The sequence below is a fragment of the Colius striatus genome, chromosome 3 (assembly GCF_028858725.1).
Source record: "Colius striatus isolate bColStr4 chromosome 3, bColStr4.1.hap1, whole genome shotgun sequence".
Taxonomy (NCBI): domain Eukaryota; kingdom Metazoa; phylum Chordata; class Aves; order Coliiformes; family Coliidae; genus Colius; species Colius striatus.
The window spans coordinates 54,408,437-54,432,996 of NC_084761.1; the positions used below are offsets into that span (position 1 = coordinate 54,408,437).

Below are 24,560 nucleotides of genomic sequence, written 5' to 3' on the forward strand. Positions count from 1 at the left end.
TATCAGGAGAAAAAAAGAGGGATGATATTTCTTAGGGATGTGATGCATTTAGGATTATTTCAATGAATTAAGACTTCGAACAAAACACCAAACACCAAACCAGCCACTAATAGTGGGACTGTAAAAGATGCCAACATGGATAAGCACAGTATCTTTTAGTGTTTTGTTATTTTGGGTTGGGTTTTTTTTTGTGGGAGCTGGTGTAACCTATTCGTAATCAATGTGAAAAATTAAGTACCTGTTGAGAACAGAGAGTTAAAGAAGATTTGAAGCTTAGTATTTCTGTCTTGGTGTAAACTCTGTTTTAGAATGTTGTCAGTGACAAATACTCAACACTAAATTTATGCACTCTAACATAACCAGTTCAAGTGATATACCATCATATCAAATTTTACTTTTTTCCAAATGGAAATACGTTTTTCATACATACCGAAAATATTTGGGTGCCTCCACCTGAGTCATTCAGTTTGGATTAAGAATAATTTTTGTGAAGGAACTCCCTAATCAACACTGACTGTGCTGCTTAGTTCTCATTATGGAGTGCTTTAGGAGCTCAAGCAACACTTTTTTTTTTAAATTAATCTCAACTGGAGGATGTGTTTCTGGAGTTTCACCAAGACACTCAAACTGCTAGTGGGCTTTTAGTCCACGAGGATGACCTAAAGTTAGCACAAAGTAAAACCTGAAACCCATGTATTCAATCTTCAATACCAACTTTCCATTCTACAGAGGTACTCCAGGGCAGTGCACTGCTTACTAACACAGACATAGTTAAAGGCAAAATATGAATAACTAGAGCATGGTAGATGCTGTGAGTAGGTCTCCAGGTGGCTGAGGCATTCAGACAAGATCCTTGGTTTGGACTTTTGATGTGTAGTGCAGGTGATACTTTAATTTTCTACTGGCAGTAATTCAGTTTATAGGGATTTACATAAAGGCTGCTTTAAGTTGATACACCTCCCTGGACCTGCAGTTTTCTGGAAGGTCACTATGCTAAAATTTTTTTTTCTGGTATTTGATGTGCAGGAGAGGTGGATTTCCATTTCTGATTATGTCAGTGTGCCTGGAAAAGGACATTGTTTTGCCTAAATCCATGCCTAGAAGCTCTTAGTTAACAGAGTCAGTGTCACTTGAGTATTTGTAAAGGAAATTGCAAAGCTTTATTTGCTATTACTAAAGCAAATTTACAAAGTAGTATTGACTACATGGTGTTGGTAAATATTTTAATGATTGTTTATCTCAGTTAAATTATGATAAAGTTTTAGAACATAAAACCAAATCCTATGGGGAAAAAAGCTCATTTTCAAAAAATAAGTTGTGGATTTTATATGCACAGCAGACAATTTCCTGACGTTGAGATGTACTTTGTTCAGCTAAAGGAAGAGGAATGGGTGTTTTTTATGGGTTTGGTTTTTTTTGTGATGACTTGGGCTCACTGCACAGGTAGCACTTAGAGTGGGTGAATGGTATATTTTTATAAAGCTCAATCTTGTAAGTCTGTAAGCCTCTACAAAACGTTTATACAATGAGAAAGTGTAAGTAATTAACAGGAGGTTTGCTGTAGAGAACTTTAAGGTCCAGAAACTGATTTTCAGACACTATCACAATGCTGAGTGGAACATGTTTTGTCACATTTTTGGATGTTGAACAGGTTTCATCTAGAAATTGTTTACTTTATAGTTTGATGTAGAGTATGTTCATATATATACATAGCATGCAGTACAATATAGGTTCTCAAGTTAGCTCACGTAATATAGACAAAGCTTAAACAGTGTAAAACTAAATAGCCCCATTCCTGTTAGAAGTAAACACAGGAGGAAAAATTCTGTAACTAATTTCACTCACACTGAAACATATGTTGTAATTTTTTCTACTTTGATGGATGAATCATTTCTATGTTTAAGTAAATGCTAATGATATGATTTATCATATCCTTAAAAGTTTTGTTTAGCAAGAATCCATTCCATCAGTACTAAACTGAATTTTCCAACATAGTAGCTAAAAAGTTAGCAACTTTTAATGCATTTTGAAATGCATCAAGTTGTTGAAGATTAAAGGAGCTAACAAAGGAGAGGCAAGAAATGTCAATTTTCTTCCTGTGCTTGCAGTGAGTGCTCATTTTACTTATCATTTCAAAACTTTAAATGCTGTTTCATTTTTTAATAATTTCTTTAAATTAAAAAAGTCATATAATCAGGACAATAAGCTCTATGATTCTTCACTAGGGTGTCCTAATTAAGAGAATTTTACTTCATTTCTGATTTGTATTACTAATATTGAGAAGTATTTGAATATTTAATGAATAAATAATATTTCTATTATTTCTACAGTCATTGAAAAAATAGGACATGCAGATAGGAAGGTATATGATGTATTAGATCATTTATAAATACAAATAAAGCTTGGCAATTAGGTTAACAGCTGATTATCGCAATGAATGTCATAAATCCATAAGTTGTTACAGGAAGTTAGACTATATCTGCAAGTGCAGCCTAAAATGCCACCAAAAAAAATCACATGTAAATAGAAGCCACGCTTTGCTGTGGATCTGTGGTTTATGTTGGAGCAGTGCTGTGTGGAAGTTGTTACAGATTGAAGAGGCCTGTCATTTTTCCTAAGAGGAGCAACAGCTACTAGACCCAAGTCAGGTCGGGCACTCGAGGTCTCTTACCTTGCTTGTTGTTACATTTAATCATTAGTTTGTGTGAGAGATTCCTCTCTGCAGAAGTATGTTTATGCCAAAATTTTTTAGATATGTGATTTATTATATTATTGTGTTCAGCCATCTGGAGGGACTGAGACCTTAGGATAGGTATGGCAGGTCGTTGCAGTCTAGCTGAGTGCTATGGAGGTAGCTGTGCTGAAGTGACAAGATTGGGGCTGGACTGTATTGGGTATGTGAAGTAGATTCCCAGTGGCATCATTTCAGAGAGATATGTAAGCAATAAACCTCTAGGACTAAACATCTGACTTTCTCAGAATAAAGTGTATGGCAGGTCAAAAATGACCAGTTGGAAAATAACAATTTGTTCATTTAAAAATGTAGCATGGAGTCTTCTGAGGGTAACAGATCACTTACATATTTTCTGCTATACCTTCTCTTTTTGTTCCTTACAGCACTTTCCTTAAGATTTATTCATTTTTTTTATTCTTATTAGTAGTAATATTTTTATAAGATCTCAGGCAATGTTAGACGATCTGTTCAGGAGTGATTGTTGGCACTTAGTTCAAGAAACAAATTTTATAAGTTTAATTCCAATCTACTGATGTTTTAACAAAAAATAGTTGTGTCGCTGAGTTAATTTTTTCTCTTTTCAAATCCTTTTACAGGTTTTCAAATACACCATTTTACACAACGGCATTTCGTTGCAAACGAAGTGGATTAGTTTAATGAAATATAGAAAAGGGATGCTTCCAGCAATGCTGATTAAAGGAAAGATGAGATTATGAGTGTTTTGTTGTGCATAACATTTCTGGTTTTGTAAAGTTTGTGAAAATAGTCATGCTAAAAATGGAGAATCATGTTTTTTGGTTCGGATAGATTATATTATCTCACTTCAGTTCAGTAGAATGATACTGATTGCACAAACTAAAGAGTCTGACCCTGAAAGAGCTGAGTTCTCCATGACTTGCAACAAGACTCGGAAAGCCAGTAGTCTCTTAGATTTGATTACTTTCTGCTGTACTGAGGAGTGTTTTGTCAGACGCACAATTTTGTGTTACTGCATGGTTATTGTTAGGAAAGGTTCACACACAGAAAGTCAGATTTGCAAGGCAAATTCTTAGCTGTGAAGGAAAGAATTTAACTAAATTTTATGTAATGAAATGAAAATAGCATGTTTTTTATTTGAGATGATGGGAGGAGAGAGAAGGGAGGCACGAAAGACAAGCTTTCAGAATAATGTCCTGATTTTAGAGACAACAAGTTTTTGGAGACAAGATAAAGTTGTATTTCAGTTATTTAACAGAGTTGACAAGTCATTAGATTTGGGGTTCAGGGTACATTGTATCTCCTTCAGCTGGCAGTAATGGGGATTTAGACAAATAAACTAGGATTCTAACAGTTCTGGGAAGAGCTGTCTAAGAATTGTGTGGAATATGGGCAATTTCTTTTCATGGGAAGACTTGCATTGCATTTTAATTGTATTACAGGAACCCTATTGTATTTGGAAAGGCATAATTGTTTTAACGATTCTTTCAGCAATGATTGTGATGATTTCTTTTACTTCATGGTAATTGTCTGGGAATGAAAAAGATTTTCAAATGCTTACAGTACACAGTGAAGCAATATGTAATTGAATGCAACTGTCATTGAAACACTTTTTTTGACCTGTTGTTTCAATCTGAATATGATGTTTATTTACCACCTTCCTTATTGCAACATTAGCATACAGAGAAGCAGTGCCATATCATCATGTACTTTCCTAACAGATGGCCACTAACTTCTCAAAACCTTTTTTGTGCTTGCTTAAAATATTCCATATTGGCATAAAGTTTCTTTCCTCAGTGTGAATTATGATTGATTGACTGGTTGCAATAGATGAATCTGCCCCTTCTCTGGTCTTTGAGCCTGTTTTGTACTGCAGCTACTCAGGTTTTGACTAATTTTGCAGAATGATCAAAGCTGCTTTTGCTAATAACCTGGTGTGAAAAATTCCATTTGGTCGCATAAACTGAACAAGCATTCCAGGTTGTAGTAATAACTGAAGACCACATTTCTGACAGAAAAGATGGAAAAAATACTTTGTACCGCTATAATTGTCCTCTACAGCTTCAGGATTTAAATTTTGCTCTCTTCCCTTTCAGAGGCTGTGAGATTTTCTCTAGTGATCTCTGCAAAACTGAGGCCTCCTTTCTGTTACAGGTGGTTTGTTTGCTAGTTGCTTGGCTATCTGATTGTGTTTGGTTCTTTAATGATGAGTGTACTGAGGAGGAACTCATCACTGAAGTATTTACGAGGTCCACTTCATTCCTTTTCTTTTGGTCTGTGAGTTCAGTATTTGATACTTATCTTTCCCAGTGAGACCTGGGTTGGGGTTTTTTTTTTGGGGTTTTTTTTGTTGTTGTTTTTTTATTACCATTATATAAATAGATGCGCAATCTACAAAGAGGGAAATACACAGTTTAGATCAGTATTGAATGGCTGCAATTCCATTCAAATTTTCATAAGTGTTCAAAGTAGGATAAAAAAACACGTTTGTTGGCACTGGAATTAAAAATTGCAAAAACAGACAAAAAGGAAGGTCTATTCTATGTAATTCAGTGTTTTGTTATCCAGTAGTTCATTTTTAGTTCTGATTGCCATTGACGTTTCAATTGGCATTGATTTGCCTCTCAGCTTTGGTAAAGGATATCTTGAGATTTTTAAATTCCAGCCTTTATTTGGTTTCTGTGTCCATGTTTTATTGAATCCTAGCGTGAAGCTTTGGTGCACTGTCTTACCTTTTGGTTGGTGTGCTCTTCTTTGAGCCTTATGGAACTGTTTTGTTCCCAATTTTAGTTACTCTATCAAGGTCTTAGAAAAAAGTAACTTTGTCTCAAGTTGTGCTGTTTCAAATGCATACTTCTTCATGGTTCTAAATAACACTTTGAATGGACTTGTGTAATTCCCTATGCCTTATTCACTCTTCCTGAAGAGAAGTTTACCTCTCACATCTAGAAGGCAATAGTATAATATGAATGGTCAAGACAGACTATGCAGATTATTTATAACATTACCACAAAAAAAATTCTTTAGTCTATAAAAGTGTATACAATATGCTTTCTGCTATGCTGCAATTCTCTTAATGGCTTTGGAAGCAGTCCATGTTGTTTCTTATTTTCGTAATGATTTTCTGAATCATTTTCAATCATATGTGAATTCTTTTGGCAGCTGTGGTTCCTGCTTATTTTTTGCTACTTTTGTTATGTCTGTTGTTTGCAATTCCATTCTACTGTCTGCTTGTTCTTAATGCCACCTTTCAGAAGTTGAAATTACTAACTGGACATTTGATTTGCACATCTTACTCCTGGATACTTGTGACTCATCTATCTACTTTTCAGACCAATGAGTGTTTCCATCGTGTTTGGTCCCCTTTTGCAAAGATAGTGCATGACTCCTTTCCTTTCCTTTCCTTTCCTTTCCTTTCCTTTCCTTTCCTTTCCTTTCCTTTCCTTTCCTTTCCTTTCCTTTCCTTTCCTTTCCTTTCCTTTCCTTTCCTTTCCTTTCCTTCCCTTCCCTTCCCTTCCCTTCCCTTCCCTTCCCTTCCCTTCCCTTCCCTTCCCTTCCCTTCCCTTCCCTTCCCTTCCCTTCCCTTCCCTTCCCTTCCCTTCCCTTCCCTTCCCTCCCCTCCCCTCCCCTTCCCTCCCCCTTCCCTCCCCCTTCCTTCCCCTTCCCTCCCCCTCCCTCCCCTCCCCTCCCCTCCCCTCCCCTCCCCTCCCCTCCCCTCCCCTCCCCTCCCCTCCCACTCCCCTCCCCTCCCACTCCCCTCCCCTCCCCTCCCCTCCCCTCCCCTCCCCTCCCCTCCCCCTCCCCTCCCCTCCCCTCCCCTCCCCTCCCCTCCCCTCCCCTCCCCTCCCCCTCCCCTCCCCTCCCCCTCCCCTCCCCTCCCCTCCCCTCCCCTCCCCTCCCCTCCCCTCCCCCTCCCCTCCCCTCCCCTCCCCTCCCCTCCCCTCCCCTCCCCTCCCTTCCCCCTTCCCTCCCCCTCCCTTCCCCCTTCCCTTCCCTTCCCTTCCCTTCCCTTCCCTTTCCCTTCCTTTTCTTTATTTGTACCTTATTTTCTCACTCTTAAAAGTAAGAGAATGATTATTCGATTGGGTGTGATTAAATAATAAACAATGAAGCCTTGTTTCCCTGTGTTAATACAGCAACAGTTTTGTTAGCACTATAGTAAACCAAATTAGTATAAGAAAATAACATATAAAGCTGCATTAATACTAAACAGCATCTAAAATCCAAAAACTGAGTGACATAGTTCCTCCATCATTTTAAATTTTCATAATTGGACAGAAACCAGTTATCAAAATTCTGATATAAATAAAAATATAGAAAAACTTAAAACAGTTAGAAGAAAGTTAAGAGCCCTAATAACAATTTTTTAAACTTATATGCAGGGACTATTAGATATTTATTTCAGTAAGTTAAATAAGCAGTTTGCTAGTTTTCTTTTTCTAATTTAATCGTCCTTGAATATAAGTAATGATTAGATTCATTACCCTCCCTTTGGAAAGGCAATCATGGCTTAGGAAGACTTGATCAGGAATAGTTTCTAAGCATATGTATTCAAATGCAACCATTTCTAAGTGATTTTTATGCCCCTAAAGATTCATTTCTTTAGTCATGAAAATCAGGTGTTGTTTCTAAACTTGTATCATGTCGTTATATAAAGCTAAGTGTGTTTGTAATATTTTTGTAGTTTGAATTTTCAATTATACTCTTCAGATGTCACTTTTTTGAGTCTTAGTTATAAGATGATATGCATAACAGAAAAGGTTGTTTATGGTGACAGATTAAGAATGTTTGTTGCTGTATCTCTTTGTTTTTGGAGAACTGGTTAAGTCTGGTTAAGACTAAAAATCAGGTTATCCTGCCTGCAGATTTTATTTGCAAAGCAGGGTAATGAAATGGAGAAAGTATGAAAAAGAAAGAAAAGTATAAGTGTATTACAGTAAAAAAGAGGTCTAAAAAGAAACAGATGTAGTTAACAGTGGAAGAGTTCATAACTGAGCAAGCAGTCTTGGCCTTCCTTTGACAAGGCATCTTTTTTCATTGTAGGCTTAAGCTTTATTTTGTTGTTGATCAAATCTGGGCCCTAGCATTTGGAAGAAGTGACTAAGACGTGTTTTCAGTGTTTGGAAAGCAAGAGCAAACTAGGTTTTTACCTGCTATGTTAATAGAAGGCCAAAGAGAAGACAAAGATAATACTTAAATATAACAAAACCTTCTGAGAATTGTTTCTCAGGTACTTTTAATTATTTACTCTGTATCTTAGAATTCCCAGTTATTTGCCATGCTAGGTAAGTCTCTTTAAAAAAGTGATCACAAAACAAGCTTTCTTTTGCCCTCTTGTAGCGAAGTAAGCCATTGACTATTTCTAGAAAGGAGAACATAAACCCAAAGGAAAACAATTCATATAGAAGACCTTGAAAGATACAAATCCTATCAGTAATTTCTAATGTCTTTAATAAAATAGATCTTTCATGTTTGAGTGGCTTGTGAATTCTAATTGTCATAATTTTTTTAACTCTAATAACTGTGAACAGCTTGTGATTCACCATTATAAAACTAATGTCTCCCAGCAATAACAACATGACTGTAGACTTAGTCTAAGGTGGGAATCCTGCCAAAAACAATTATACTTTCTGCATTTTCCACTTGATCACCATTATATATTTGGAAATACCATCTCTTCTTTTCCCTCCTGCCCCTGAGAGACCACATGCACCAGAGCAATTACAAGTGTTGGTCTCAAGAGAAAGTCTAAATGCTTTTTTTAGCAAGTTTTTATTACATGGCATAGGTACCCTCCCACTTACCTCTAGAGTAATTTCACACACTGAAGCACAACACTGAGGTTCTTTGGTGTATAACTATGACACTGCTTACTGCTGATAAAAATTTAGTTTTACCTGGGTTAAAATAAATCTTGATTTTCTGGCTGAAACACATAGCTTAATATTTGCTAGCATGTGTTAAGTCCTTACTTTCAAGATTTGTGTAAGAAAGACTTTTTATCTCACATCCTGGGCCCTCTAGTTCATTTAAATGAGAAATTATATCTGTGTGGCAGATTTAATAATAATTTATAAAACAGAAAATGTTTTTGCTTTTATTATATTATTTGTTGGAATTGTGTACACACATGTGGAATTCAGATTTAAGCTGCATCTCCTGCTAGAACTGCAGTGACTTGACTTACCAGCTAGAGTTGTTAATTTTTACCCGTCTCTCACTTCGTGCAGGTGAGATCAAAATTCCAGTTCTACCCACCTTCCCCAGAAAAAGACACATACATGTAATGACTGAGATTTACCAGGTGTAAAGATTATTAAGTGGAGAGCTGTTTGCTGTTTTAATCATAGAGAACTATGACATGTCAGGGAGGGTGTTCAGTTTGAAAGAAGAGCAGCTGTCTTTTTAAGAGGGGTGACTGGATGCATGCTTGAGTCACTGAAGGGTTACAAAACTGTTTCACTCATTCAAGCACAGGCTTGAAGTATTAACAGATCCATCCTGAGGATGGAAGGTGAAATAACACCTTTTACCTTGTCATGGGTTGACCCCAGCCTGCAGCCAAGCACTCACACAGCCAATCACTTGCTCTCCGCTGCCTCTAGTGGACAGAGGACAGAATAAGAAGGGCAAAAATGAGAACTTGTGACTCAAGATAAAGACAGTTTAGCAAGTGAAGGAAAGAGGAAAAACAGGTGATATCAAGGCAGGCACCCCTTCCCACAAGCAGAACATGCCTAGCCCCTCTTCAAGCAATAGCTACCTTGTAAGTCAGAGCTCTCCACCCTCTTCGTTCTCTACCACAGTTTTATGGTGATTGTGATGTTATGTGGCATGGAATATCCATTTGACCAATTCTGGTCAACTGATCTGCCTGTTTCCTGTCCTAACTTCTTACCCACAGCCAACTTGCTCACTAAGTTGGGCAAAGGGAAAAAAAGAAAGCCTTGACACTATGCAAGCACTGTTCAGCAACAGGTAAAACATTAGTGTGTAAGCAACAGTGTTTTGGCCGCGGATCCAAATTACAGCACCATGTGGGCTGCTGTGTAGAAAGTGAACACCATCCCAGCCAGACTAGGTACATGTTGACCTTTAAATAATCCCAGATCACATTTGAAGCCTAGCATAAGTATTCTGGGCTCTTTTTATGTTCCATCACAAACAATTGCGACCTTTTTGATGTTTAGCCAAGGCCTAACAGGTCCAGATCTCTCCAGTGTCCAGAAGGGGAGGGAAGGATGGGATAGGAACTGAGATACAGTGAAGACTCAGGCTTTTCTCTGTTAGGTATGTCAGTGGTACGTCTGAGGAGGTACCATCTATGATTTTGAAATTTTTTGGTGCAGACAGCTGGGCCTGCCTGGTTATAGACGGTTGTAGGCAATGTTACTTCATCTGCTCCTCAAAGTAATTGGCTGATGATCGAAAAAAACCAGTCTGTGTTACAGTGGGTTTGAGAGCATCCTAGAAGTCAGCAATACTGGCAGTAGTTGTTTTTTTTTTTTTCAGTGATCCTGGGATGACACTGTTGCTGTCTCTAACACCTTGTATGCAACATTAAAATGACTTTAATCAGAAGATCACAGTAGTCTGCCAGTAACAGTTTTCTGCAGAATTGTTGCTCAGGGATCCAAATGTAAACTAGTGCTTTATTTTAATGTGTATTTTTAAAGGTGGATTATGAGACATTAACATTTTTATTGTAGCAAGTTTTGAAAGTATTTAGCCTTCACTTCAGATGGGAAAACAACTGTTCATGAGTGTGAGGGTAGGCAGTGAGTTGGTTTTATCTCAATGAGAGCATGGTGATTTGGAAGAGAACAAGGAGTTCCAGTAGCATAAACAGAAAAACTATTGAAAAAATCCACAGCTTTTTTCAGAAACCTTTGTTCAACATAAGCAGTGTTATATGCTTAATACCCTTGAGATAAATAGACTTTACATAATGATTTGTAGTTGGAACAGAAGAGGTCTGACCATCTTGTACCTCTAGCCCTGATAAACCTGCAGCATCCTTTCATAAAATGGTATTACTCATCAAGTTTTTTAATCACTTGTTTTCTCTCACCTGAGGTGGAATTCTGACCTAATTAAAGTTAATAGGTGATAACTGTTGAAACTGACAGACTCAGAATTTTACCCATGCTGTTTAGGTGCGTTTAATTGGAGTACAGAAATAATTAGCATATGAGAGATGGCTGTGGTAGCAAAGATAGACAAAACCACAAGAAGAGAATAGCAATGAAAAATAACAACGTTGGGGGACATTTTTGTAAAAACAAATTAAAGATATGATAATGTTAACAGAGAAAATACTGTATTTATTCATTCAAATCAGATATTTTTTTAAAAAAAGTGATTTTTGCCCTTATGTGAATTATATTCAAGGATTAATGCACTAAATAGCTGGGAAAAATTAGTTTAAATTACACTGTGATTTCTGTCTGTAAGCAGGTCAGGTGTCGCAAGGATTACAATGAAGTTGACTAGATGTTGTCTCTAGAAGGATGTGTCTTGTTCAAGGTGACTATGCAAACCAAAGAATGCATGGTTGATAAATTAAAATTAATCAGAAATTAACATTTCCTTACTGTACCCTGGTTTTAGAGTTAGTGTTAGTGTTAGTCCAGCCTGCAGTTTCAAAGGAAAGAATAATCCAGAAGAACTAATTCTCTTACACAGTCTACTGTGTAAATGGCCAGTAGCTTGAATTGTCTCCAGGGATAAAAATTGAATAATCAGCATGTTATTTACACCTATGAGGTTATTCTTTCTGCAACATGACTGCAAGTGTCATCCAGAAGGACTAGCTTTTGCTGAGTCCTACAAGGCAGGAATTAAAATAATGCTTTGAAATGGAAGAGGTTTAAAGCAAATAAAATTATTTTTCTTCTTGTTTTGGCTTTGTATTTCCCCAAATGGAAGGTTATTTAAGGTATTTTTTCAAAAAGCTCTGTGGGTCTTGACCTCAGAGCCAATTTATTTTTAACATGGAAAGATTTCTCTATTTACTTAATACTCTGTGTGCTCATTTTACAAATCATAACTGTCATTATCGTTTGTATCACTATTCTTTACAATTGGTGTATCTTGGTGAATTTTGTTTCTAAAGTAATTATTTAGGAATGTGAACCACATCTCTAATTCTTTTGTTGTTGTTGTTGTTTCTGGCAGAAGCTTTGTATTACTGATTAATATTACTGACAGCTAATAATCTCCATAGCAGAGTGTTACTGTTTTATCCTGGTATTTACATGATCGGACAATTTCATTTTTTCTCAAAAATATATACATGATAGACTTTTTAATCTTTTGAAAAAAATTCTCCCACCTAATTGTTTTTCTTTTTCCCTCCTAGTCTGCTCCCAGTTTTCAAGAGGAGTCTTTGCTATTTTTGGATTTTATGACAAGAAGTCTGTAAATACCATAACATCGTTCTGTGGGACTCTTCATGTCTCCTTCATAACCCCCAGCTTTCCAACAGATGGAACACATCCTTTTGTCATTCAGATGAGACCTGACCTCAAAGGAGCTCTTCTAAGCTTGATTGAATACTATCAGTGGACCAAGTTTGCATATTTGTATGACAGCGACAGAGGTAAGGTGTGATACTTCTTCTCCCGATGGTGTTTGCTAGATGTATCTCACTGAAGTGCTGAATTAGTATTAGAAGGGTAAACAAGGAAAGGAATATTTACTTGCAGCAAGTGTAAGCTTAACTTTAGAAATGAGCTTTTGGGGCAGAAATAAAATTATTTGAATGAGAGTTAAAATCTTACAGTATGTGTTAATAGAATTGCAAGCATGTGCAAGCAAGGTGAGATTAATCTCATATTGTAAGACAATTCCTGTGAAAAGTTTTGGGTTGTTCCTTAAATAGTCATTTAAGGATAAAGAAACCCCTGCTAGCACAGATTCACTCCACACACATATGCAAAATTGATAGTTGGGCACCAAGTAAAGCAAGAATCTTGGATGCAGCCCCTACTTGTTTGAAGACTGCTTTTGATACATGCTTCAGTTCCTTTGTTGAGATTTTTTTTTTGCTTTGGTGTTAGTGACAAACTCAAATCTGTATCTTGTGAGCAGTTTAGTCTGCAGTACAGCCTTCTCAAGTCCTATACCCTTTCATGGCTGCAGTAATAGTAATAATAATATAACAGTTTATGACCTGAGAAGAGTCACTTACAAAGTGTGACATTATCAATTAGTTTTCTGAGAAGAAGCAGTATTATGCAGAGGTGGGATGGGGGTTGACTACTCTTTCAGAAATTCTGTTATTGTCATTCCATTTTCAGGTTCTCCTCGCCTAGGAGTCCTTAGTTAACTTTTATCTGTTCTTACCTTCTCCTTTTACAAAGGCTATTTTGAGGCTCATCTGCACATTCATTGGTCAGAGTTGAATATTAAATGTACATTAAATGGTAAGATGCCACTAGATTTAAAAGATGGTTATACCACACCATGGTTTATTTAACAATGGGGTAATTAGACAGTTAGATTGTCTACATTCTGATACCATTTTATATATTATGTTGTTCAGAAGCTGAATGGACCTCCTCAAGAGAGACTTTTATCACTGTTAAAAGCACCGAAGTTCGAAAAACTAATTCTGCTATGTAGCTTCCAAAAGTAATGTCATGTAGAACAAACTCCAAGCCTATTTCTCTGGCACATCCTTTCCAAATTCTTATTAGAATTAGAAACAGTCACTGCATTTTAGAAAGGACAAATGTAGAACTACTTGCTTTGCCAATATTCTGTCAATCAGCTAACAGTGTGCAGTATGTGACCTGTGTGAGATTTATATTTCAGAAATACTGAAAAACACCTAGTTCTTCTTGTGAGCTGCACTGGCTGAATCTGTCCAGAAATAACAGCATGAAATAAATTGTCATTTGTAGTCACCCTTTGGTTATGCTTTTTTTTTTCTTATTTGTTTAATTGTGGCAAGGCACCCCAGTGATAACAAGCTCCAAGGCATGAAGCTCCTACCTTTATGTTGAGTAAATCGTTGCTCCTCAGTGCTCCTGCTGATTGCTCAAGGTTAACCTGCAGAGTCAATCAGTATGTAGTCAGCAACACTGACATCAAATCCTGAATACGTGAGGTTCAGAATTCCTCTAAACACTTTTGCATAAATGTTAATATAGTGACAGTGATGTATATTTAAGGAACGATGTATAATTTAGACTGTTTTCACCTTCAGGAATGAGATAAAGGCAAAGAGACTCAGTATTGATAGAAGCTGTGAGAAGTAATAAGGAAGTAGTTTGACTTACTCCAAAAGAACAATTTATTGATACTTTTACAGCTCTTGTCTGATGAGGGGCTGACTGAATGAAATGCAGGGTAATTCCATGTCTCATTTCTGTCTGTAAAAAGTAAAGCCATTCAGTATATACATGTCTGAGCTATTACTGGCTTAATGCAGCAGTTGCTCTCATATAATGTGTGTTAGTGACCTTTACCCTCCTTGTCTCCTCTGTGTTACTAGTATTAAACAGTGGGTTTTGGGAAAAGTGGTGACATTATTGGAGGATTCTGTCTGTAACAAAGTAAATAACTTACTAAGCTTCTATTTGGTCCTTATTTTCAGAGCTCACTGAATTAAGAGTTTCTCTCATGGTAGTCAAAACAGGTTCAGGGGTATTCTTTCAGTTTTAAAAAAAAAGCAGCTGAAGCTGTTGGAGTTTTCTTCTCTGCAGAGTCCCAGTTCTGTCACCACTCTCCAGATACTTCCACATCCACAGAAGTATTGCTGTGAATGCTTTTGGTTAGTCGGGTTTTGTTATTTTTCAATGTTTTATTGCTATCACAATAAACGAAACTGTACAGAGATAACAAATCTGCCACCTATAAAAAAACAAGGAATTCAGGCAGCCATTTGACATCTCTTCAGAGAGCACCAGAAGACAAGGGAGGCCTTAGGAAAAATGGAAAATCAGAGAAGTAAAATACTGTAATGGATAATATTAACATTAATAGCCCTTATTAATTTATGCCTAACTGAGGTTCTGTTTAACTCAGAGGAAACATATAGACAGATTGGAGGACCTGAAATCTACTGAATGAGATCTGAAACAATGATTTGGATTATATTTGTTTCGCTTTGGTCAAGCTTTTTTTAAATTATTTTAATTTAAAACATTATTTTGAGGTATATATTTATTTTAGTGCTTTTTAATGTTTTTAAATATTCCCTACATCTTTTTAGTTAATTTTATATTATTTATCTTTTCCTTTTAGCATGAGTTCTTCACATTTCTTTAACATGTTATCAGTATTTTATAGATACATTTGGACTGTAGCTATCTGTTATTTTAAAGTAAATATTCATTGCATGACATACAAAACTTGCTTCTTTTAAAGACAACATAAGACACCAGAACTATTTCAGATAAATAACTGAATTTATGCTATTGGAAGCCTGCTATTTTTCTACCTTTGCTGATGACCAGTCTGGTGAAGTTCTATACGTCATTACCATTTTTACTGATAAATCTGAATTGCCAAACACTGGCCAATCTTAATTTAATGATTTATTTACAAACAATGTGACAAATCAATTTGTAGTGGTTTCTTTATGAGTTTATGGGCATAACAGCTATTGTTTCTCATGAGACATGTCTTAAAGAAATGACTCCTGGTGTTCTGTGGTTTCAAGGGAGATGAATGTGACAAAATGCCAATTGGCTTGTAAGAAAGTTTAATTTTCTTTTGTTCTGTAATGCTAGCTGTGATCCTTAAAATTGTTCTCTAGAATGATATAGAATTTTCTGGAAGGAATGTAAACATAACAAGTCTAATTCCTGTCCTGCTGGAAATTGTTAAAATGGTATTTGTTTGTAGTGTGTCTGGGATGGTAGTGATTTTCCACAGCAGTTCCTGCAGTGCTGTGCTTACTGTTGGTATCAATATTATGACTACTGCTCACACAGCATCAGGGCTGTCCCTCCACCATTCCTTCCCCCACCTTCACCAATAGCTGTGGGTGAGCACAATCTTGGGAGGGACCACAGACAGAACAGCTGGCCCAGGCTGACCAAGGAGATATTCCATACCGTATGGCATCAGCTCAGTAATATAAACTGGGGGACAGGAGCAGGAAGAGGAGGCAAGATTAATTTCTGGCCTTCCAAAAGCAACCGCTATGCGTACCAAAGCCCAGCTTCTCGGGAGATGGCCAGACATCGCTGCTGATGGGAAGTAGAGAGTAACAGCTTTATCTGCTTTTGCTTCGCTTCCCGCGCATGCGGCTTTGCTGTTTGTTTATTAAACTGCTTTTATCTCAACCCACGAGACTCCCATCTTATTTTCTCCCCTTCCCTGGCTTGCTGAGGAGGTGGGGGATAGAGCGGTGTGGTGGGCACCTGACATCCAGCCAGGGTCAAACTACCACATTGTTATACAGCAGAAATTAATTTCCAGCAGTAGTTTTCATGGTTTTATACTCCATTATTTAATCCTTGAAAAAAAAAGCAGTCAATTAAAATCTTCACTGATTTTGCAGTATATTGTAGGCAGTAGCAGCTGCACAAACAGTACAGCATCCTGTCAGAAACATGCCAAAACAATAAAATGGAAGCAAACTTCTCTAGACTGCTTCTAGGTGTCAGTGGTCAGCCTTCTTATCTATATACAAAAATATATCTGAGCACATATTCTTCCATTACTGGGGATATGACTGTAGGCAACAGAAATAACCACTCCAGAATATGGGAATTTTGCCATAAACCTCAGTGAGGTCAAGGTTTAAATACAGTATTGCTCAAGTATTGAGAACAAAAGTGGTTCACTAGCATTTGGTAATAATCCTCTTGCCATAATTGGATCACTTTTCTCCTAGAAAACTTCTTTACCAGCATATGGAATTCTAGCAGTGGATCAGTAACACTGGCAAAATCACATTCTGAAGAAAGTTGAAGCAAAACCAAGGTTGTCTTTACAAGGCTCTATCCTGATTCCTTGCAGTGATGTAAAGAAAAATTTCATTCAATAAGAACTGATTGAGGCCACATATATCTTCATTTCTGAGTCCTAACAATGTGTGACAGATCAAACAAGTGACAGGGAAATCCTCGATGAGTAATGTCATAAATTACTTTCTAGAAGCTTGTTATTCCCGTAGTTTTATCAGTCATATTTTCTATTTTGTCCTGTGCTTCACTAGGTTTATCAACATTGCAAGCAGTGCTGGATTCTGCTGCTGAAAGGAAATGGCAAGTGACTGCTATCAATGTAGGAAATATTAACAATGACAGAAAAGATGAAACTTACCGTTCACTGTTTCAAGATCTGGAGGTGAAAAAGGAAAGGCGAGTGATTTTGGACTGTGAGCGTGATAAAGTCAACGACATTGTTGATCAGGTTTGCTGTTCTCCATTCTTCAGTGACAGCAGTTAGCTATGTTCTATAAGTAACTGTAATGATTTCATTTCTCTTAATCCTATTTTTGTGATTATTATGCATCATTTGGAAGTGACAGGTTTGTATTGAGGACCACATATATTCTGGGCAGAAAATGAACATAAAAATCCTATATCCCCTCTCTTTGAGTAAAAACAAGATCATTGTATCTGAATGATCCCATATGGTTTTATATCCTCATTATTTTTTTTTTAAACCCAAACAACTAAACTTGTTAAGGCTATTTCACAACCTATTCACAACATACTATATGTACTTGATACACTATTATATGTGCTACATTATAAATAGTTATATCTGGGATTAGTTCTACTTACACCTAGGAAGTATTTTCTGTTTCTTAAGCTTTTTCGAAGAACTTTTTACTGTCCTTAGGTCTCTCCATTTTGTCTTCTTCTTAGAGTGTCTTAACCAAAATTGGATGCCGTTTTCCATAGCTAAGGCTTCTTTGAGCTTTAAACAGGAAAAAAAAAGATGTTTTCTCTCCATCCACACATATGTTGTTTGGCAAAATTATCCTTTTTTTAAAACAAATCTTTTTGACAACAGCATCACAGTGCTCTGATGCAAGTTTGATGACTTTCAAATCCACCTCTTCCATTCTAGTGTCTCAGAAGATCTTATGTTTCTGTATCTTCTTTTCATGCATGCAGAACATAATGGAAAATTCTAAGGATGACTCCCTGCTGGCTTGAGCTTGACCATGTGAGACTGTGCAGCATCTGTAGGGATATATCATCAGAGTGTAGATGTATTGGTCTGAAGCTTTTCTGAAGGATTTGTTGTTTTGGTCTTTGTTATGAAGGTTTTTACATTTTGTAGAGGCTCAGGCAATAAGAAGTATCCTGTTGAGTGCATAGTCTTTGTCTGTTTTATTTCAAATTCATATCCACATACTCTTTCTCTAATTTTCAAAATAATTTTGAATTTGATCCTGTTCTCCACAGCATTTGCAGCCTTCCTATCATCTGCAGTTTTTTAAAATCATGTTTTCTGACTTATTATCCATGTCAAGAAATGTACTAAGTAGAACAAAGCTTGAAAGAAATGGTATTTATAGATCCTCTTCTGATGGTGCTGTGTGACTTTTCAAACAGTTGTTCACTTACCTTACAGGGACTTTTATCTTGTCCACATTCCCTTAAGAACTTGTAATGATGTCATACAGAACAAAAACCTTATTAGACTCAAGATATGCTACCTTTACTGTTTCCTTGTTGTCTATGAGGTTAACTATCATGCCAGAGAAAGGAAAAAAATTGCTTTGACATATTTTGTTCTTGACAAGACTATATTGACTGGTTTTTATCTTATTATCCTAAAGATTCTTTTAAAATTGAATATGTAATATGTATATATCAGTTTAGCTGACTGTAAACTTTTACCACTTTTTAAAGACAGGAACCTCTTTACACCTTAGTTACCATTCATTTTTAGTGTATTTGTTTAGTAACAGATGTACTTTTATTCTTTGACTGCTTCTTACTTTGATTCCAGCTCTGGGATATCTTTTTTGACCTAATTACTCTTTGCTAGATTCTGCCTTGGTTTGAGTCTTAAATTTTCTCAGTTTATCCCCACAGTTTTGTGCTACTCCTTAAGCATACAGATGGATAAACTTTTTTGTTTCTCCTTTTTTGATTTGTACATCACTGAAGAATTCTAGATAACAGGTCAGTTAACATAATTCTAATTAGTTGTTCTCAAAATAGTTATTTTTTCTTCTATACATTTTCCTTCTATACATAATAAGATAAACACACTTTCAATTTCTCAGGCAGCCTTAGTAACTAAAAGAAAACAACTTTGTTGTTTCTCTGATCTCTTAAAACGAAGGTCCATTCTGAACAGCGAATTTCTTGGCCTATAAGTATCCTTTGAGTGTGTTCTGATTTTGATTTCAAAAGCAGAATATGTATTTAAAGTCTTGCTTTGGTACCAACTTTATTCTTTAAAAAAAATATCTGAATTCTTACCCTGAAAAATCCCTCAGCAATTTTCCTCTTTTCATGAGGCTGGCTGAAGTAGACCGCTTGGATCAGTATCACCTTTATTTTTCAGTGTATTTTCATTGAGAGACATGCATCAGGCATTCTGTTGACCAGATTTTTCTTGAATACTGAAATATTATTTGCATACTTTATATGTAAAGCAGCAACTTCTTTACTTTCCTTGTTGTTTTCTATTCTTGAACAAATCTTTTTTTGTAGTGCTTTGATTTATACCATTAACATTTTAAGCTGTAGTGACTACCCCAGGTTCAACTAGTTATGCTCTATAGTCCTTGGATCTTTGTATAGACACATGATGTCTTTGCAAAGTTGCTTCATCATTCTTGTTGTCTGATATTACAGTTTTTCTTCCAGGTTGCAATGATTTATGTAAGCTGAAGTTGAAAAATAGTTCCATTTCCTAGGTCTGCACAGATTAGTTTACATTAGTATTTTCTGATTTGGTAAGTGAGTGTTACCATGCTCTTCATTATACAGCTTCTGCCTCTTTTCAGCCAGCTTCCTTTGCAGAATCTTATTCCCCCTGATAATGCTCTTTGAGCAGCCATGCAATTACTGCCACTTCTTGTCTATCCCTATTTGAGATGCTAGTCTAAATTAGAGACGCTGCTGAATACTTCCTGTGATCACAGTTCTTTTGTCATGGCTTTTGGAGCCACCACTGAATCTTCTGAGTTTTAACTGACATCACACTTAGTGTTCATATGGATGAGTGGCACAGGGCAATGGTTTAGAAAGCTAGATAATTGAAATACTACCCAGTTAGAGTAACTAACCATTGATCCAAATGCTTGCAGCTACTAGTTGTTTTCTCAAATACCAATGACCAAGAAACATTTAATGCAGAGGAACTAATTTGTTTGCACTGATTTCTTCAGAAGCAGGAGTTGCAGAAGAAATATATCTGAACATAGTTCTTAAACGTTTTAATAAATAATGAGTTTTAAGTAGTCTGAACTAAGTAACTGGTTTAGAATAATTAACTTCATAGATCATGTCCATACTGAACTCAAAAGAGGAGTAATGGAATCAACCTTTGTGGCCTATGTAATGTGATTCCTTTCAGCCTCAGACTCTAGTAATATAAACCTTAATGTTAAACACTTCCTTCAGTTATATTCTGTAACTTCATTAAAGCAAATATATGGAGTGTTGTCCACTGCTAACCTGACATAAATCACAAAATACAAATTCCAAATATTTTAGTTGTATTTTAAACGAGGAAATAAATGAGTCATCCTCTCCTAATGAAGTTTTTTTGGGAGAAGAATTCATGCTACGTGCCTGCCAGTGGAGACTGATGAGAAACCACCAATTGGCTTTGAGGGATATTATGGGGAAGCCTTAGAGGAATAAAGAACAATTTGAACTTTAAAAGTCTTCTTCATATTGTAGATGTTTCATTAATGTCAGTGGGCTTTTAAACTTTTTCTAGTTCAAGGATCTTTACAATTCTGCTACAAAGGGAGCACAGTCTAAGCAGAAATCTCCAAGGAACAATTCTTCTACTGCAAGATGTCCACTCTCTCATGTGCAGGTTATGCCTTTAATACCTAGCATCGTAATTAGCATTCACTCCTCTCTACAGATCTTGGGACCTGGACTTCATCATGACTAATTTCCACCAGTAGAAAGTATGTTCAGTGGTGCATTAGGTAAAAGAACAGGCTTGGTATAGCATACCATAAAGCTCATAACTAGTTTTTACATTATACTGAATTTTAAAGCCTTTAAGTCTCAGTCCATATATCAGGTGAACATTCATCTTTAAAGGGATATTTCTTCTTTTTTTACAGGTTATTACAATTGGTAAACATGTTAAAGGATACCATTATATCATTGCAAACCTGGTAAGCATTTTGAATATTTAAAATACATATATTACTCATTTCACTGTTTATTGAAGCACATCAAGTAGTATTTTGTTTTCAATACATTTTGGAAAAACAAAAAAAGCTAAATGTCTTTATCCTTGTTAAGTGAATGCATGTGATGAGATAGTACTTATTTTATCGTCTGAGTCTTTGCAAGTCTTAAATATCCCCAGTGATATTCCCATCAATGAGTGTGAAGATCACTCAGCACTTTCAGTACAGCTTCATCCCTTTTTCTACATATTTTTCTGAAGTAGTGTACAGAAGACAGAAAAATAGTTTTCTGCCATATTCCTCACTGTGAAGCTGGTGAGGCACTGGAACAGGCTGTCAAAAGAGGTTTTGGGTGTTCCATCCCTGGTTGAGCAACCTGAGGTTTAGAGAAAGGTGTCCCTGCCCATGGAAGTGGGGTTGAAACTAGAGGATCTTTAAGAGCCCTTCCAACCCAAATCATCTATGATTTTTTTCTCACCTCTAAAGTACTTAAGAATTAGAGGTCTCAGCTTTCATTCTGCTAGACTAGTGAGTCTCAGCTTTACACATCTTCGTTCCTCACTGGCTTGGTAATCAGTTTGAATTAATCTTTTCTTGAACCCAGGTGATAAGATAGTATGACTAATAATATTCTAGGGGAAAAGTTCAGGAAACTCATGAAATTCTGTCAAAGTAATTTTTTTTAAACTGTGTCTAAAGATGAAGTGGCATTTTATTGACATTAAAGGCAGCAAGCTAGGGAACCTAGTCCAATGAGTTTTTGTAACAAAGCAAGTTCAGAAGGCTTGAATCTCAGTTATTCTGTTCCAGGAAAGAGTTTTCAGGGTTGCATGGTGTGATTGCCTCTAAATTTTTTCGGCATTTATTCTTGGACTGTGATACCGTTTGATATAAATTACAGCAGGGCCCAGAGTGCTCTAATTTACACTGTGTATTCTGAATCTTTTGAGGGGTCAGAAGAAACAGAATGATCATAGTGTGTATATCACCCTTCAGACATAACTTCTGTCTCCTCCCAACCACCTCCAGGCAGGCAGTGTTCTGAAAAAATCTCGTGTTACTAGACAAGTGGGAAAGTGCCTTATACTCTAAAGGCCTCTTTAAAAGCAGAGCAACGGAGTTTCATTTCTTATGTTTATTGGCTAGTTTTTAGGATAAGGAAGTTGTGGTACTGATATTCACAAAGTAAGCTAAAAAGACTTAGAAAACTTGAAATATTCCCTATTAGTCTTTGTAATTTACATTGTAAATTTACAGAATAGTAGGGGCTGGAAGTGACCTTCAGAGATCATCTAGTCCAACCTCCCTGCTAAAGCAGGTCCACCTAGATCAGGTCACACAGGAACGCATCCAGACAGGTTTTGAAAACCTCCAGAGAAGGAGACTCCACACCTTCCCTGGGCAGCCTGTGCCAGGGCTCCCTCACCCTCACAGTGAAATAGTTTTTTCTTACGTTTGAATGGAACTTTTTGTGTTCCAGCTTTTTTTCCATTACCCCTTGTCTTGCACTACAAACCACAGAAAAAAGGGATGTCCCAACCTCCTGACATCCACCATTTAGATATTTGTAAATATTAATGAGATCCCCCTGTAGTCTCTTCTCTAGACTAAACAGCCCCAGTTCCCATCGCCTTTCCTCATAAGGAAGGTGCTCCAGTCCCCTGATGATCTTGGTGACCCTGCACTTGACTCTCTCCAGAAGTTCTCTGTCCCTCTTGAGCTGAGGAGCCCAGAACTGGACACAGGACTCCAGATGAGGCCTCACCAGGGCAGAGTAGACGGGAAGGAGAAACTCCCTGAACCTGCTGGCTGCACTCTTTTTGATGCATCCCAGGATATAATTTAAATGCAAATATTGTACATCTTTTGTATAATGTAATATAAAAATATATGGTAACAATATGAACACTGTGTTTTGTCTGACAGATTGAAAACTTATCTAGTACTTACTCAATATCCCATTTTTACTGAATCCGCTTTCTTCTTTTCTTGACTGTAATAATGTTTTTCAGTCAGATCGGTCAGTTAAGAAATTGATCTATTTTGAGAATAAAGCATGTGGTTAGATGGAGAAGAAGTCAAACCATGTAATGAATATTTCAAAACTCAGAATAATATTGAGAAATGTTTTGTTATCCATGTAGAAGTGTCTATATTAGCATATAGCTATACATCATGGAAGAGTATTGTTAATATGCAAGAATCAAGGAACACCTAGTGTGGTCATTATAGCAACCTCTGACAATGTGGTCTGAAATTGCTACTTCTTTTCATGTCTACTCAAAACATTTGTTTAAACTGAAATGTCTGAAATCAGTATTTCGTGTAAATTCACTTGTATGGTTATTTGGGGCAAGTTAAAATGCAAAACATGGAAAAAAATTCATACGTGCTGTTTGTAAGAATGAGAAGGAGTTCTTTATACTGGATGGAGGAGGTAGAGGAGATGGGAAGTCCTTCCATGTGCTTGAGTGTCTTAACAAAAAGAAGACACAACTGTGGCTGTAGCTATTCCTGGCTAAAACATGCTTGCCTAACTATTTTCATGTCAGTGTTTCTTTTCTCATTTAAGCAATCCCCTTGGAATTAACAACGTTTTTTAGGCAAGTAAGCATGCAAGGACAGACCCATTTAGCCCTTGCTCTATAAAGGTGTATGGCAACAGGAGATGTTACCAACTGGCAGAGCTGATGACTTAATCCTGGCAGCCCAGGATTTAAACTTGGATCCTGTTTGAGGATAATATTGGCTTACACTTCTGCAGTAGAAGTCGTTCAGTAACTGTTTGTATGTACAATCGAGAGATCTGCCAAAACTGTTGGAATAACATAATGTTTTCTGTGCCCAGGGATTTACTGATGGAGATTTGTCAAAAATTCAGTTTGGAGGAGCTAACGTCTCAGGATTTCAGATAGTTGACTATGATGATCCTCTGGTGTCAAAATTTATACAACGTTGGTCAACACTGGAGGAAAAAGAATACCCTGGTGCACACACTAGTACAATTAAGGTATGTCTTACGTTTGTTTTAACTGTGACAGATGTACAGGAAGTGAGGGAAATAGAATAGAAAGACAAGAGGCAGGGAAAGCCATTCAAAATCAGCTGTACCAACGTAATCTTATATTTCTCTGGGGTACTTTTTAACGTTATCATAGAACAAGTTGAGCAAAGATGCTGCACTGTCAAAAACATTCATGACAACTTCAGTTTTTCTTGCATCACAGTATATCAGCGCTCAACAGCTTGTTAGGTAATTGTTTTGGATGTGATGATATATATCTACTGATTTTGGGGAATTTTCTCTTTCTCTGTGTTTTGGAATGTTTTAAAGGTGAATATGTGGTCACACGTAGCCTTCCAGGGAGCACAGATCTAGCACTTCCTGATGTGACATAATTTTGCAAAGAAATGATAAGACAGTTCCTTTGAGATAAATACCTAAATCCTACAAAGACTTTTAAAATTAAATGGTGTGGCTGAGGTACAGAATCATGGTCTGATTTCAGGTCTCAGTGGCATAAGATGTAACACTGG

The 24,560-nt window shown here is 36.7% G+C and overlaps 1 protein-coding gene across 3 annotated transcripts in view; it reads left to right on the top strand.

Moving 5' to 3' along the window:
- The window catches only part of GRIA2 (glutamate ionotropic receptor AMPA type subunit 2), an 88,420-nt gene that overhangs the window by 26,929 nt on the left and 36,931 nt on the right, over positions 1-24,560 (top strand). For all 3 annotated transcript variants that reach the window (XM_061994147.1, XM_061994145.1, XM_061994146.1), the window contains exons 3-6: positions 12,072-12,311; positions 16,887-17,083; positions 20,952-21,005; positions 23,872-24,033. In XM_061994147.1, coding sequence (XP_061850131.1) covers positions 12,072-12,311; positions 16,887-17,083; positions 20,952-21,005; positions 23,872-24,033 — 653 coding nt within the window. The remainder of the gene's footprint in view (positions 1-12,071; positions 12,312-16,886; positions 17,084-20,951; positions 21,006-23,871; positions 24,034-24,560) is intronic.